Source organism: Lonchura striata, chromosome 1 (genome assembly GCF_046129695.1).
Source record: "Lonchura striata isolate bLonStr1 chromosome 1, bLonStr1.mat, whole genome shotgun sequence".
Classification (NCBI taxonomy): Eukaryota; Metazoa; Chordata; class Aves; order Passeriformes; family Estrildidae; genus Lonchura; species Lonchura striata.
In genome coordinates, this window is record NC_134603.1 from 1,589,788 (window position 1) to 1,605,865 (window position 16,078).

Below are 16,078 nucleotides of genomic sequence, written 5' to 3' on the forward strand. Positions count from 1 at the left end.
ACCCCCAAATCCCCCCTGGGACCCCAAAATAACCCCAGGACCCCCAAATCCCCCCCGGGATCCCCAAATCTCGCCCGGGACCCCCAAAATCATTCCAAGGACCCCAAATCCCGCCCGGGACCCCCAAATCCCGCCCGGGACCCCCAAAATCCTGCCCGGGACCCCCAAATCCCGCCCGGGACCCCCAAAATCATTCCAAGGACCCCAAATCCCCCCTGGGACCCCCCAAATCCCCCCCGGGATCCCCAAATCCCTCCCGGGACCCCCAAAATCACCCCGGGACCCCCCAAATCCCCCCGGGACCCCCCAAATCCCGCCCGGGACCCCAAAATAACCCCGGGACCCCCAAATCCCCCCCGGGATCCCCAAATCCCGCCCGGGACCCCCAAATCCCGCCCGGGACCCCCCAAATCCCCCCGGGACCCCCCAAATCCCGCCCGGGATCCCCAAAATCATTCTACGGACCCCAAAACCCGCCCGGGACCCCCAAATCCCGCCCGGGACCCCCAAAATCCACCCCAGGACCCCCAAAATCCCCCCGTGACCCCCAAAATCATTCTAAGGACTCCAAAATCCACCCCGGGACCCCAAATCCCGCCCGGGATCCCCAAATTCTCCCCGGGACCCCCAAATCCCGCCCGGGACCCCAAAATCCTGCCCGGGACCCCCCAAATCCCCCCGGGACCCCCCAAATCCCGCCCGGGATCCCCAAAATCCTCCCCGGGACCCCCAAAATCCACCCCGGGACCCCCAAAATCCTCCCCGGGACCCCCAAATCTTCCCCGGGACCCCCAAATCCCCCCCGGGACCCCCAAAATCCTCCCCGGGACCCCCCAAATCCCCCCCGGGATCCCCAAATCCCTCCCGGGATCCCCAAATCCCGCCCGGGACCCCCCAAATCCCCCCCAGGACCCCCAAATCCCGCCCGGGATCCCCAAAACCCGCCCGGGACCCCCCAAATCCCCCCCGGGATCCCCAAAACCCGCCCGGGATCCCCAAAATCCTCCCCGGGACCCCCAAATCCCTCCCGGGATCCCCAAAACCCGCCCGGGATCCCCAAAATCATTCTAAGGACCCCCAAATCCCCCCCAGGACCCCCCAAAATCCCGCCCGTCCCCCCCCAGGCTCCTTCCCATCCTCCCCAACCCCCCCCGGGGCCCCTCCCCGACCCCCCAACCCCCCCCGGGACCCCCCAAAACCCTCCCGGGGTCCCCCAAAACCGCCGGGACCCCCCCCCGGGACCCCCCCGAACCCCCAAAGGCGGCGCGGGGCTCCCCCCAACATGGCGCCCCCCACTCACCGCCCGCCCCGTCCGTACGGCAGCGCCTCCTTCCGGGCCGCAGCCAATCAGCGCGCGGGGAGCGCCCCGGGGGCGGGGCCGCGGCACGCGATTGGCTGAGGCGGCTGTCGCTCACAGCGCAGCGCGGCGGGTGATTGGCGGCGGGGTGCGGGCGGGTTTTGGAGGGCGGCTGACGCTCATTGGTGGGTTCTGCTGTCGATCAGGGATTGCGGCGTTCCTATTGGCTGGCGCCAGGTTGGAGCGGGAGGGGCGCGTTTGGGCGGAGGCGCCGCGGAGCGCCGGCGCCAATTCCCAAAAATCCGACCCGAATCCCAAAAATCCGGTCCCGAATCCCAAAAATGGGCGCCAATTCCCAAAAATCCGGTCCCGAATCCCAAAAATCCGGTCCCGAATCCCAAAAATCTGGTCCCGAATCCCAAAAATCCGGTCCCGAATCCCAAAAATCCGGTCCCGCATCCCAAAAATCCCGAATCCCAAAAATCCGGTCCCGAATCCCAAAAATCCCGAATCCCAAAAATCCCAAATCCCAAAAATCCAGTCCTGAATCCCAAAAACCCCAAATCCCAAATCCCGAATCCCAAAAATTCCCTCCTCCCATCCCAAATTTTCACCTCCCATCCCAAAATTCTCATCTCCCATCCCAAAAATTCCCCAAATTCCCAAAAATTCTCCAAAACCTCCCAAAAATTCTCCAAAAATTCCCAATTTCCACCTCCTCCTTTCCCAAAACTTCCCAAAATTCCCCAAAATTCCCCGAAATTCCCAAAATTCCTGCTCCCACCCCAAAAATTCCCTCCTCCAATCCCAAATTTTCTCCTCCCATCCCAAAAATCCCCAAAAATCCCCAAAACCTTCCCAAAATTCCCAAAAGATCCCAACACCTTCCAAAATTCCCCAAAAACTCCCAAAATTTCCCCCAAAATTCCCCAAAATTCCCAAATTTCCCAAAACCTCCAAAAATTCCCACTCCCAATCCAAATTTTTCTCCTCCCATCCCAAAATTCCCCAAATCTGCTAAAAATTCCCCAAAATTCCTAAAAATTCCCCAAACCTCCCAAAAATTCCTAAAATTTCCCTCCTCCCATCCTAAATTTTCTCCTCCCATCCCAAAAATTACCCAAAATTCCCCCAAATTTCCCAAAAATTCCCAAAAATTCCCACTCCCATCCCAGAAATCCCCATCCTAAAAATTCCCAAATTTTCCCGCCTCCCTTCCCAAAAATTCCCCAAAATTCCCCCAAATTTCCCAAAAATTGCCTCCTTTCATCCCAAAATTTCCCCAAAATTCTCATCCCAAAAATTCCGAGAAATTCCTAAATTTTCCCTCCTCCCATCCCAAAAATTCCCAAAAAAAATCCCCAAAATTTCCCAACATTCCCCAAACCTCCCAAAATCCCCAAAAATTCCCCAAATTCCCTCCTCCCATCCCAAAAATTCACCCAAATTCCCAAGAATTCCAAAATTCCCCAAAACCTCCCAAAAAATCCCAAATTTTCCCTCCTCCAATCCCCAAAATCCCCCAAATTCCCCGAAATTCCCAGAAATTCCCCAAAATTCCCAAATTGGGAAAATCCCGGGAAAGCCCCGGCTCTTGTCTCTGGGAATTTTCATTTTTATGAATTTTTATTTTTTAATTTTATTTTTATTTTTATTTTTATTTTTTTAGTTTTTTATTTTCAAATTTTTTATTTATTTGTATTTGTATTTTTTATTATTTTTTATTTTTATTTTTATATTGATTTTTAAAAATTTTTCATTATAGTTTTTATTTTTAATTTTATCTTTATTTTATTTTTTTATTTCTTTTTGTTTTTTAATTTTTATTTTTTATTTTTTATTTTTATTATTTTTATTTTTAATTTTAATCTTTAATTTTTATTTTTTATTATTTTTATTTTTTATTTTTTTCATTTCTATTTTTATTTTTATTTTAATTTTTAATTTTTAATTTTTTATTATTATTTTTTTCATATCTATTTTTACTTTTAATTTTTTCATTTTTATTTTCATTTTTATTTTTATTTTTATTTTTATTTTTTTTAATTTTTCCACTTTAATTTTTATATTTTATTTTTATTTTTATTTTCATTTTAAATTTTTTCATTTTTATTTTCATTTTTATTTTTATCTTCATTTTTACTTTAAATTTTTTATTTTCATTTAAATTTTATTTTTATTTTTAATTTTTCATTTCAATTATTACTTTTATTTTTAATTTTTATTTCGTTTTCATTTTTTATTTTTAATTTTTTTATTTTTATTTTAATTTTTAATTTTTATTTCATTTTTATTTTTATTTTTAATTTTTCATTTCAATTCTTATTTTTATTTTTAATTTCTATTTCATTTTCATTTTTGTTTTTAATTTTTAATTTTTATTTTATTATTTTTATTTTTATTTTTTTAAGTTTTATTTTAATTTTTATTCCATTTACTCCACAATAAATAAACCCCGGGCGCTAAAAAAAACCAAAATTAACCAAAAACCCCAAAATTCACCCCAAAAAAACCCAAAATTCACCCCAAATTCACCAAAAACCCCAAATTTCACCCAAAAGTCATCCCGAAAAACCCCATAATTCACCCAAAAAAACCCCCCAAAATTCACCCAAAATTCACCAAAAAATCCCCCAAAATTCACCCCAAAATTCACCCCGAAAAACCCCAAAATTCACCTGAAAAAACCCCAAAATTAACCCAAAATTAACCCAAAATTCACCGAAAAACCCTGAAATTCACCCAAAATTAACCCAAAAAACCCCAAAATTCACCCCGAAAAACCCCAAAATTCACCCAAAATTCACCAAAAAACCCAAATTTCACCCAAAATTCACCCAAAATTAACTCAAAAAACCCCAAATTCACCCAAAATTCACCCAAAATTCACCAAAAAACCCCCAAATTTCACCCAAAACCCCCCCAAAATTCACCCAAAATTCACCCCGAAAAACCCCAAAATTCACCCAAAATTCACCAAAAAACCCCCAAATTTCACCCAAAAGTCATCCCGAAAAACCCCAAATTTCACCTGAAAAAACCCCAAAATTAACCCAAAATTCACCAAAAAACCCTGAAATTCACCCAAAATTCATCCAAGAAAGCCCAAAATTCACCCAAAAACCCCAAATTTCACCCAAAATTCATCCCGAAAAACCCCAAAATTCACCCAAAATTCACCCCGAAAAACCCCAAAATTAACCCAAAATTAACCCAAAATTAACCCAAAATTCACCGAAAAACCCTGAAATTCACCCAAAATTAACCCAAAAAACCCCAAAATTCTCCCAAAATTCACCAAAAAACCCAAATTTCACCCAAAACCCCCCCAAAATTCACCCAAAATTCACCCCGAAAAACCCCAAAATTCACCCAAAATTCACCAAAAAACCCCCAAAATAGACTCAAAAAAACCCCAAATTTCACCCAAAATTCACCAAAATTCACCCAAAATTCACCAAAAAACCCCAAATTTCACCCAAAATTCACCCAAAATTCCCCAAAATTCCCCAAAATCCCCAAAATTCCCCCAAACCCGCAGGAGGGCGGCCATTCATTAAGCGTCCATTCATTAATTAATTTATTCATTCATTAATTCATTCATTAACAATTAACGGGGCCTGGCAGTGAGCGGAGCTGGGGGGGGCCCAAAACCCCAAATTTGGGGACCCCGATTTGGGACCCCCACCCAAATTTGGGGACCCCCACCCAAATTTGGGGACCCCCACCTTGGTCACCTCCTCCATTTTGGGAACCCCAAATTTGGGGACCCCCACCCAAAATTTTGGGACCCCCACCCAAATTTGGGGACCCCCACCCAAAATTTGGGGACCCCAATTTTGGGACCCCAACTTAAATTTGGGGACCCCCACCCAAATTTTGGGGACCCCCACCTTGGTGACCTCCTCCATTTTGGGAACCCCAAATTTGGGGACCCCAATTTTGGGACCCCCACCCAAATTTTGGGGACCCCCACCTTGGTCACCTCCTCCATTTTGGGGACCTCCCAAATTTGGGGACCCCACCCCAATTTTGGGGACCCCCCTCCCAAATTTGGGGACTCCCACCCAAATTTTGGGGACCCCAATTTTGGGACCTCCACCCAAATTTGGGGACCCCCACCCAAATTTTGGGACCCAAATTTTTGGGACCCCCACCCAAATTTGAGGACCCCATTTTGGGGACATCACCCATGGGACCCCATTTTTGGGGACCCCCCACCCAAATTTTGGGACCCCCAAATTTTGGGACCATCCCAACCTTGGTGACCCCAAATTTTGAGGACCCCAATCTCATTTTGGGGACCCCCACCCCAAATTTTGGGGACCCGCACCTTGATGACCTCCTCCATTTTGGGAACCCCAATTTTGGGGACCCCCACCCAAATTTTGGGGACCCCATTTTGGGGACCTCCCAATTTGAGGGACTCCCCCAAATTTGGGGACCCCCACCTTGGTGACCCCAATTTTGGGAACCCCCAAATTTTGGGGACCCCCCAATTTTGGGGACCTCCACCCCAATTTTGGGACCCCAAATTTTGGGGACCTTCTCCAATTTTGAGGACCCCCACCTTAATTTGGGACCCCCCAAATTTTGGGGTCTCCAAGGTGAGACCTGGAGAACTTTGGGGAGACCAAGGTGGACCTGGAGAACTTTGGGGTCTCCAAGGTGGGACCTGGAGAACTTTGGGGTGACCAAGGTGGGACCTGGAGAACTTTGGGGTCTCCAAGGTGGGACCTGGAGAACTTTGGGGGGACCAAGGTGGGACCTGGAGAACTTTGGGGTCTCCAAGGTGGGACCTGGAGAACTTTGGGGTGACCAAGGTGGGACCTGGAGAACTTTGGGGAGACCAAGGTGGGACCTGGAGAACTTTGGGGCCACCAAGGTGGGACCTGGAGAACTTTGGGGCCACCAAGGTGGGACCTGGAGAATTTTGGGTTGACCAAGATGGGACCTGGAGGAGATGGTGGCCACCAAGGTGGTCCAGGAGGGTCCAGCTGAGCTGTCCCAGGTGGGTTTTGAGGACCTGGAGGAGCTGGTGGGGTTCAGGAGAAGACCTCGGCCACCCAGAGCATTGGGCAGGAGCTGGAGAGGGTCAAGGCCACCACAACAGGTCCAGGAGAAGCTGAGGGAGATGCTGAGGACCAGGATGGGGCCAGGAGGACCAGGAGAAGATGGAGGAACCCAGGAGAACCAGGAGATGATGGTGGACACCTAGGTGGACCCAGGAGATGATGGTGGACCCCAAGATGGGTCCTGAAGGACCAGGAGAAGGTGGTGGACCCCAAAATTGCTCCAGGAGTTGATGGTGGACACCAACATGGACCCAGGAGAAGCAGGAGGAGATGGTGGAACTCAAGATGGACCCAGGAGATCATGGTGGACACCAAGATGGACCCCAGGAGGACCAGGAGAAGATGGTGGACCCCAAGCCAGGTTCTGTAGGACCAGGAGTCCATGGTGGACCCCATGGAGATCCAGGAGAAGATGATGGACCTCAAGATGGACCCAGGAGATCCAGGAGGAGAAGATGGACCCTATGATGGACCCCATGGAGATCCAGGAGATGATGGACACCAAGATGGACCCCGTGAAGATCCAGAAGGAGACGGGAGCTCCTGGAGGTCCACCAGGGCCGGGCAGACCCTGGTGAGGAGCTCCTGGAACAGCTTCTGGTGGTGCCACCCACGCGTGGGACAGGATGGACAATCGGCCACCAGCACCCACCCGGGCCACCACCACATGGTACCTCCATGAGAATCTCCATGAGGATCTCCATGGTGACCTCCATGAGGATCTCCATGGTGACCTCCATGAGAACCTCCATGAGGATCTCCATGGTGACCTCCATGAGGACCTCCATCGTGACCTCCATGAGGATCTCCATGGTGACCTCCATGAGGATCTCCATGGTGACCTCCATGAGAACCTCCATGAGGATCTCCATGAGGACCTCCATGAGGATCTCCATGGTGACCTCCATGAGAACCTCCATGAGGATCTCCATGGTGACCTCCATGAGAACCTCCATGAGAACCTCCATGAGAACCTCCATGAGGATCTCCATGGTGACCTCCATGAGGATCTCCATGGTGACCTCCATGAGAACCTCCATGAGGATCTCCATGAGGACCTCCATGAGGATCTCCATGGTGACCTCCATGAGAACCTCCATGAGGATCTCCATGGTGACCTCCATGAGAACCTCCATGAGGATCTCCATGGTGACCTCCATGAGGATCTCCATGAGGACCTCCATGGTGACCTCCATGAGGACCTCCATGAGGATCTCCATGGTGACCTCCATGAGGATCTCCATGAGGATCTCCATGGTGACCTCCATGAGGATCTCCATGAGGATCTCCATGGTGACCTCCATGAGAACCTCCATGAGGATCTCCATGGTGACCTCCATGAGGATCTCCATGGTGACCTCCATGAGAACCTCCATGAGGATCTCCATGGTGACCTCCATGAGGATCTCCATGGTGACCTCCATGAGAATCTCCATGAGGACCTCCATGGTGACCTCCATGAGGATCTCCATGGTGACCTCCATGAGAACCTCCATGAGGACCTCCAGGTCCTCTCCCCGGTGCTGAGATCACTGTGGTCCTCTGATGTCCACCCGACCTTCTCCAACCTCCCCAAGTCCATGGAGACCTCCTGGAGCTGAGATGTTCCTCGTGTCGCCCCCAGGAGGAACCGGCCGGGGACACGGCCAGAAGGTCGGGATGGACCTCCAGGACTTCTCCTTGCCCAGGTGGGAAGGGGTGGAGACAATCCCGCTCCTGGTGGAGATGGAGATGACGGCGTGGAGAAGCTGGAGAAGCTCAGGGAGCTCCTGGATCCTGGTGGAGATGGAGCCCACCATGAGGTGAGGAACCTCATGGACCTCCAGGCTCTTGGTGGACACGGATCTTCAGGTTCCTGGAGGACACGGATCTCCAGGTTCCTGGTGGAGAACCTCACAGATCTCCAGCTTCCTGGTGGACACGGATCTCCAGGTTCCTGGTGGAGAACCTCATGGACCTCCAGGTTCCTGGTGGAGAACCTCACGGATCTCCAAGTTCTTGTGAAGATGGATCCCACCAAGTGGTGAAGAACCTCATGAACCTCCAGGTTCCTGGTGGAGAACCCCATGGATCTCCAGCTTCCTGGTGGACACGGATCTCCATCTTCCTGGTGGAGAACCTCACGGATCTCCAGCTTCCTGGTGGACACGGATCTCCATCTTCCTGGTGGAGAACCCCACGGACCTCCAGCTTCCTGGTGGACACGGATCTCCATCTTCCTGGTGGAGAACCCCATGGACCTCCAGCTTCCTGGTGGACACGGATCTCCATCTTCCTGGTGGAGAACCCCACGGACCTCCAGGCTCCTGGAGGAGCTCTGTGTCCCCCCCCGGTGGCCGCTAGAGGACGCCCTCCATGAAGCTGGTGTCCAGGTGCTGGATGAGGACCCTGATGAAGGACATCTCCTTGCGCGTGTTCTCGAAGATGACGCGCGGCTCCTCGGAGCGGCACCGGAGGCAGTTGGGCGCCATCACCATGGCCAGGTTGTTGATGTCCATCTTGGTCACCGCCACGTTGGCCGGCTGCACGAAGACCTGGCGGGAGGAGAAACGAGGAGGTCAAGGCTGGTGGGACTCCGTGGTGACCTCGAGGAACATCTCAAGAGAAGGAACCAGGAGAAACCACGAAGCCATGGGGTGGGAAAAGGGAAAATGGAGGTTCTGGGGGTGGTGGGACTCCATAATGACCTCGAGGAACATCTCAAGAGAAGGACCAGGAGTCACCAGAAACAACAAGGAGGAAGATGGAGGTTCTGGGGTTGGTGGGATTCCATGGTGACCTTGAGGAACCCAAAGTCACGTCAGGAGAAGGACCAGGAGCACCAACCCATGGGGAGGGAAAGGGAAAATGGAGGTTCTGGGGGTGGTGGGACTCCATAACGACCTCGAGGAACCCAAAACCTCCTCAGAATCCACTCGGAGCACCAACCCATGGGATGTAAAGACTAAAATCGAGGTTCTGCTGCTGGTGGAACTAAATAACGACCTCGAGGAATCCAAAACCTCCTCAGAACCCACCAGAAACATGAACCCATGGGGTGTAAGGAGGAACATGGAGGTTCTGAGGTTGGTGGGACTCCATAACGACCTCAAGGAACCCAGGAATAGGAACATGGAGGTTCTGGGGTTGGTGGGACTCCATAACGACCTCAAAGAACCCAGGAATAGGAACATGGAGGTTCTGCTGCTGGCGGGACTCCATAACGACCTCGAAGAACCCAGGAATAGGAACATGGGGGTTCTGGGGCTGGTGGAACTCCATAACGACCTCGAGGAACTCAGAACCTCCTCAGAACCCACCAGGAACACCAACCCATGGGATGTAAAGACTACAATCGAGGTTCTGCTGCTGGTGGGACTCCATAACGACCTCGAGGAAGCCAGGAATAGGAACATGGAGGTTCTGAGGTTGGTGGGACTCCATAACGACCTCGAGGAACCCGTAACCCCCTCGGGAGGAGCTCTCGGCGCCGGGGTCGGCCCGGCGGTGGCCACCAGGAGATACCTGCAGGAAGCGGATGAGGTAGCACAGCACCATCCTGTTGAGGCGGGGCAGCGCGTGGACCACGGCGACGGCGGCCACCGGGTCCTCGTAGCTGGAGATGCTCCGCTCGTAGAACTCGTGCGGGATCAGCGGCTCCTCCAGCTCGCGGTACCAGAGCTTCAGCAGCGACGCTGCCGGGACAAGGACAACCTCAGGAGATGACGCGTCCCACCCCCGTGGACCTCCCCGAGCCCACCCCGACGTCGGCCGCGATGTCCTACCGGGGACGTGCGGGTCCTCCAGGCCGGTGGGGATCTTCCACTGGTCCACCTGGAGCTTCAGGGCGTTGACCTCGTCGATGTCGCCGGGGACCCTGAGGGGGAGGACAGGAGGTGGTGGCCAGGTGACCTCCAGGGGACGTCAGATGGGCGTGGAGATGGTTGGTGGGACCGAGATGTCCTGGGGGACACCGTGGAGGAACCTCCATGGTCTTGGAGATGTTCTAAGAGCTTGGGGCCACCAAAAGCCCACCATGATGGTGGTGGCCACCATGGAGGAACCTTCATGATCATGGAGATGTTTTGGTGCCACCAAAAGTCCACCATGACTGTGGTGACCACCATGGCCATGGAGCAAGGAGCAATTGAAGGGACCTTCTGGATGGTGACTCTGGTGACCACCATGGAGGAACCTCCATGGCCTTGGTGATGTTCTGGTGCCACCAAGGCCTCACCGTAAGTGTGGTGGCCACCATGGAGGAACCTCCATGGCCTTGGACCAAGGAGAGGCTGGTGGGACCCACTGGATGGTGCCACCAAGACCTCACCATGAATCTGGTGGCCACCATGGAGAAACCCCCATGGACCTGGAGATGTTTTGGTGCCACCAAGACCTCACCATGATTCTGGTGACCACCGTGGAGAAACCTCCATGGCCTTGGAGATGTTTTGGTGCCATCAAACCCCACCACGACTCTGGTGTCCACCATGGAGAAACCTCCATCCCTTGGACCAAGGAGAAGCTGGGAAGATCCACCAGGTTGGTGCCACCAAGATCTCACCATGGCTGTGGTGGCCACCTTGGAGAAACCCCTCATTGAACAGGAGAAGTTGAAGGAACCTTCTGGATGGTGCCACCATGACTCTGGTGACCACCATGGAGAAACCTCCACGCCCTTGGAGCTGTTCTGGTGCCACCAAGACCTCACCATGATCATGGTGACCACCACGAAGAACCCCAACCCCTTGAAGAACCCACCAGAGCAGAAGATCCCCCAAACCCAAACCCTTCCCGTTTCCATCCAACCCTGAGGAGAACCTCCAGCCCACCACCTCCAGAGGTCCACGCCGGGGTGGGGTGGCCTTACCGGAAGATGCCCTCGGTCTGGTCGCCGTTGAGGGCCAGGACCTCCTCGGAGAGGCGGGTCTGGACCCAGGGCAGCTGCCGCTCGGGGAAGAGGTCCTTCTGCATGGCCACGATCTCCTGCAGCGAGCTGCCGAACATGGACGGCTTGAAGACCACGTTCTTGGCGTGACGGATCTCCTCCAGGTTCGGCTTCTTCAGGCCCTGAGGGGACAACCGGGGGTCACCGCGGGGGTTCCTGGGTGGGATGGTGGGGTGGAGGTGGTGGGGTCAAGGGGTTTCTCCAGGGTTGGATCCATCAATGGATCCATCAACCAACCATGGATCCACCATCCATCCATCCATCCATGGATCCACCATCCAACCATGGATCATCCATGGACCATCCATGGATCCACCATCCATCCATGGACCATCAATGGACCATCCATGGATCCACCATCCATCCATGGACCATCCATGGACCATCCATGGACCCATCATCCATCCATGGACCATCCATGGACCATCCATGGATCCACCATCCATCCATGGACCATCCATGGACCATCCATGGATCCATCATCCATCCATGGACCATCCATGGACCATCCATGGACCCATCATCCATCCATGGACCATCCATGGACCATCCATGGACCATCATCCAACCATGGATCCACCATCCATCCATTCTCCATCCATCCATTCTCCATCCACCATCTTGACTCAGAAGTGGACCCCACTTGGTTCTTGGTGGCTCCATGACCACCCTGAAGGTTCTCCACCGATGGGTTTTGCCGGGAGAAGAACGAGCCACCGCTCCGGGACGCTTCTGGATAGAGGAACGTCGGCGTTTGGCTTCCTGAAGGTCTCCAGGAGATCCTTAGGAGGTTCCCAGGAGGTCACTCCCCATCAGGTTTTCAGAAGGTCTCCAGAAGTTCCTCAGAGAGTTCCAAGGAGGTCACTCCCCATCAGGTTTCCAGAAGGTCTCCAGAAGTTCCTCAGAGCTCCCAGGAGGTCACTCCCCATCAGGTTTTCAGAAGGTCTCCAGAAGTTCCTTAGGAAGTTCCCAAGAGGTCTCCAGAGAGTTTCCAGAAGGTCTCCAGAAGATCACCAGATGGTCACTGGAATGTCTTCAGAAAGTCCCCAGAAAATTCCCTAAAAGTTCTCCAAAAGGTCTCCAGTAGGTCTCCAGAAGATCCCCAGATGATCTCCTTAGGAGATCCCCAAAAGATCTCCAAAAGGTCTCCAAAAGGTCTCCAGAAGTTCTCCAGAAGGTCTTCAGAAGGTCCTCTAAAAGATCTCCACATGAAGATCTCCTTAGAAGATCCCCAGAAAATCTCCAAAAGTTCTTCAGAAGTTCTCCAGAAGTTCTCCAGAAGTTCTCCAGAACTTCTCCAGAAGTTCTTTATAAGATCTCCATAGAAAATCCCCAGAAAATCTCCAAAAGGTCTCCAGAAGGTCTTCAGAAGGTTCCCAGAAGGTCCCTGAAAGGTCTTCACAAGGTTCTCAAAAGTTCTCCAGAAAATTTCCAGAAGTTCTCCAGAAGTTCTCCAGAAGTTCTCCAGAAGATCCTTCAAAGCTTCCCAGAAGTTCTCCCGAAGGTCTTCAGAAGATCCCCAGATGAAGATCTCCTTAGGAGATCCCCAGAAAATCTCCAGAAGGTCTCCAGACGTTCTCCAGAAGTTCTCCAGAAGATCCTTCAAAGCTTCCCAAAAGTTCTCCAGAAGCTCCTCAGAAGATCTCCACATGAAGATCTCCTTAGTAGATCCCCAGGAACTCTCCAGATGTTCTCCAGATGTTCTCCAGCAGTTCTCCAGAAGATCCCTCAAATCCTCCCAGAACTTCTCCAGAAGCTCCTCAGAAGATCTCCACATGAAGACCTCCTGGTGTCCAGCAGAACTTCTCCAGACCTTCTCCTCACCTCCCCCACCACCCCCCTCCCCCCTCCAGCCCCGTCCCCAAGCCCAGGAGCTCCCGGTGGGACCCTGGTGGGAGGGGACCTCCTTGTCCACCCCGTGCCACCCCACCCCAGGAGCGTGGTACCTTCTTGGCCCCGGTCAGCGCCGCCTTCTGCAGTTTGCTGTAGCAGTAACGGGCGTAGGTGCTGATGGCCACCCCTGCAAGAGAGGAGACGCCGGCTGGTGGGATGTCTTCTCCAGGGGGATGGGGTGGGACCTGCAGGGGGGTGGGGTGGGACCTCCAGGAGGGTGGGATGGGACCTCAAACATGGTGAGATGGAACCTCCAAAGATGCTGAGATGGAACCTCAAACATGGTGAGATGGAACCTCCAAGGATGGTGAGATGCCACCTCAAACATGGTGAGATGGAACCTCAAACATGCTGAGATGCCACCTCCAGGTTGGTGAGATGGAACCTCCAGGGTGGTGGGATGGAACCTCAAAGATGGTGGGATGGGACCTCCAGGGGGTGGGGTGGGACCTCCAGGGTGGTGGGATGGAAACTCCAGGGGGGTGGGATGGGACCTCAAAGATGCTGAGATGTCACCTCAAACATGGTGAGATGGAACCTCAAACATGGTGAGATGTCACCTCCAAGATGGTGGGATGGGACCTCCAGGATGGTCACATGGAGCCTCAAACATGTTGAGATGCCACCTCAAAGATGGTGGGATGTCACCTCCAGGAGGGTGGGATGGGACCTCCAGGGTGCTGGGATGGGACCTCCAGGGTGGTGAGTTGTCACCTCCAGGATGTTGGGACCTTCTGGACCATCCCAGAAGAAGCCCTGAGGACCTGATGGAACCTTCTGGACCATCCCAGAAGAAGCTCTGAGGACCTGATGGAACCTTCTGGACCATCCCAGAAGAAGCCTGGGTGACCTGGTGGGACTTTCTGCATCATTCCCAGAGCCTTGGGGACCTGGTGGAACCTTCTGGACCATCCCAGGAGAAGCCCCGAGGACCTGGTGGAACTTTCTGGACCACCCTAGAAGCTCAAGAGACCTGGTGGAACCTTCTGGACCATCCCGGAAGAAGCTCTGGGTTCTGGTGGGTTCTGGTGGGTTCTGGTGAGGATCTGGTGGGATCTGCTGGACCTTGGTGGGTTCTGGTGGGTTCTGGTGGGGTTTGGTGGACTTTGGTGGGTTCTGGTGAGGATCTCGTGGGGTTTGGTGGGGTTTGGTGGGATCTGGTGGGGTTTGGTGGGATCTGCTGGACTTTGGCGGGACCTGCTGGACTTTGGTGGGACCTGGTGAGGATCTGCTGGACTTTGGTGGGATCTGCTGGACTTTGGTGGGACCTGGTGAGGATCTGCTGGACTTTGGTGGGTTCTGGTGAGGATCTCGTGGAGTTTGGTGGGGTTTGGTGGGACCTGCTGGACTTTGGTGGGACCTGCTGGACTTTGGTGGGACCTGGTGAGGATCTGCTGGACTTTGGTGAGGATCTGTTGGACTTTGGTGGGTTCTGGTGGGACCTGGTGGGACCTGAGGAGGTTCTGGAGGACTTTGGTGGGTTCTGGTGGACTTTGGTGGGACCTCACGCTTGGAGCTCCTGGAGCTCCCCAGGGCCCCCGAATCTCCCCCGGCCCCGTTAATTGCGCTCATTAATTCCATTAATTAATCCCATTGATTAATTCCAACAATTAATTCCATTAATTAATGCCATTAATGAATTTGATCCATGTGATTAATTGGATTAATCTGATTATTAATTTCTACCACTCCAATAATATGAATCCCATGAATTCTATATAATTAATGTAAAAAATTTAAAAATTAAAAAATTAATTAATTTTAAAAAGTAATTAATACATGAATAATTTTCTATACTTATTTACTAAATTAATAAAATTTAAATTATTTCAATAAATGCGATTTCCTTAATTACATTAAATGGATAGGTTTATAAATATTATTAGTATTAATAATAGAATAATTTCTAATTAATGTTAAAGTTATTTATACAATTATATATTCATCATTATTAATAGTTTTAAATAATTATTACCATTATTAATTTAGAATTAATAATTGACATCATCACTTATTTTAGGGAATTTTATCGATTCAATTAATTATTAAATTAATTCTATTAATTCAACGAGCTAGAGTTATTTAAAGAATTATAAATTAATTCTGTTAATTGAATAAATGATAGCAATTGTTATATTAATTATATAATAAATATATTAACTATAGTAATTAAACTATTTACACTCCAATACTAATATGAACATTAATTAATAATGATATTAATACTACCCCTATTACATAAATGACTCCAGCTCTATCTCCCCCTATTAATTACCCTAATTAATCTAATAATATTAGTAATAAGAGTGCTGTCAACACAATAGCGATATTAATATTAATATTAATGTTAATATAATTATCACTATTAATAAATAATTAATATTAATATTAATATTAATATTAATATTAATAGTAATATTAATATTAATATTAATGCCAATATTATTATTAATGTCAATATTATTATTAATGTCAATATTAACATTAATTCATCATATATATAATTAATTATCTTAATAGTAATAGTAATTCATATATATAATTAATTATCTTAATATTAATATTATATTAATATTAATATTATTATTATTAATAATAATACTACATAAATTACTCCAGTTCTATCTCACCCCTATTAATTACCCTAATTAATCTAATAATATTAATACTAATAGTGCTGCCAATACCAACACCAACACCAATACCAATACCAATTTTAACATTAATTAATACTATATACTTATTAATATTAACATTAATAATACTAATACTACATAAATGACCCCAGCTGTATCTCACCCCTATTAATTACCCTAATTAATCAAATAATATTAATACTAATAGCGCTGCCATTACAATACCAACACCAATACCAATACAAATACC

General features: G+C 49.9%; 1 protein-coding gene and 1 long non-coding RNA gene across 4 annotated transcripts in view; both read right to left on the reverse strand.

Annotated features, from left to right (window-relative positions):
* Nucleotides 1-4,860: 4,860 nt before the first annotated feature.
* On the reverse strand, nt 4,861-5,620 carry LOC144246344 (uncharacterized). Its single transcript, XR_013340038.1, has 2 exons — nt 5,115-5,620; nt 4,861-5,025 (listed from the first exon to the last, which is right to left on the reverse strand). It is a non-coding gene; the product is annotated as an uncharacterized LOC144246344 (long non-coding RNA).
* Nucleotides 5,621-8,706: 3,086 nt separating this feature from the next.
* ARHGAP39 (Rho GTPase activating protein 39) overlaps nt 8,707-16,078 on the reverse strand; it is a 107,113-nt gene continuing 99,741 nt past the window's right edge. For all 3 annotated transcript variants that reach the window (XM_077781745.1, XM_077781744.1, XM_077781746.1), the window contains 5 exons: nt 13,246-13,319; nt 11,222-11,421; nt 10,137-10,228; nt 9,877-10,046; nt 8,707-8,906 (listed from right to left, as the gene is read on the reverse strand). In XM_077781745.1, the coding sequence (XP_077637871.1) occupies nt 8,712-8,906; nt 9,877-10,046; nt 10,137-10,228; nt 11,222-11,421; nt 13,246-13,319 (731 nt within the window). In that variant the 3' untranslated portion in view covers nt 8,707-8,711. The remainder of the gene's footprint in view (nt 8,907-9,876; nt 10,047-10,136; nt 10,229-11,221; nt 11,422-13,245; nt 13,320-16,078) is intronic.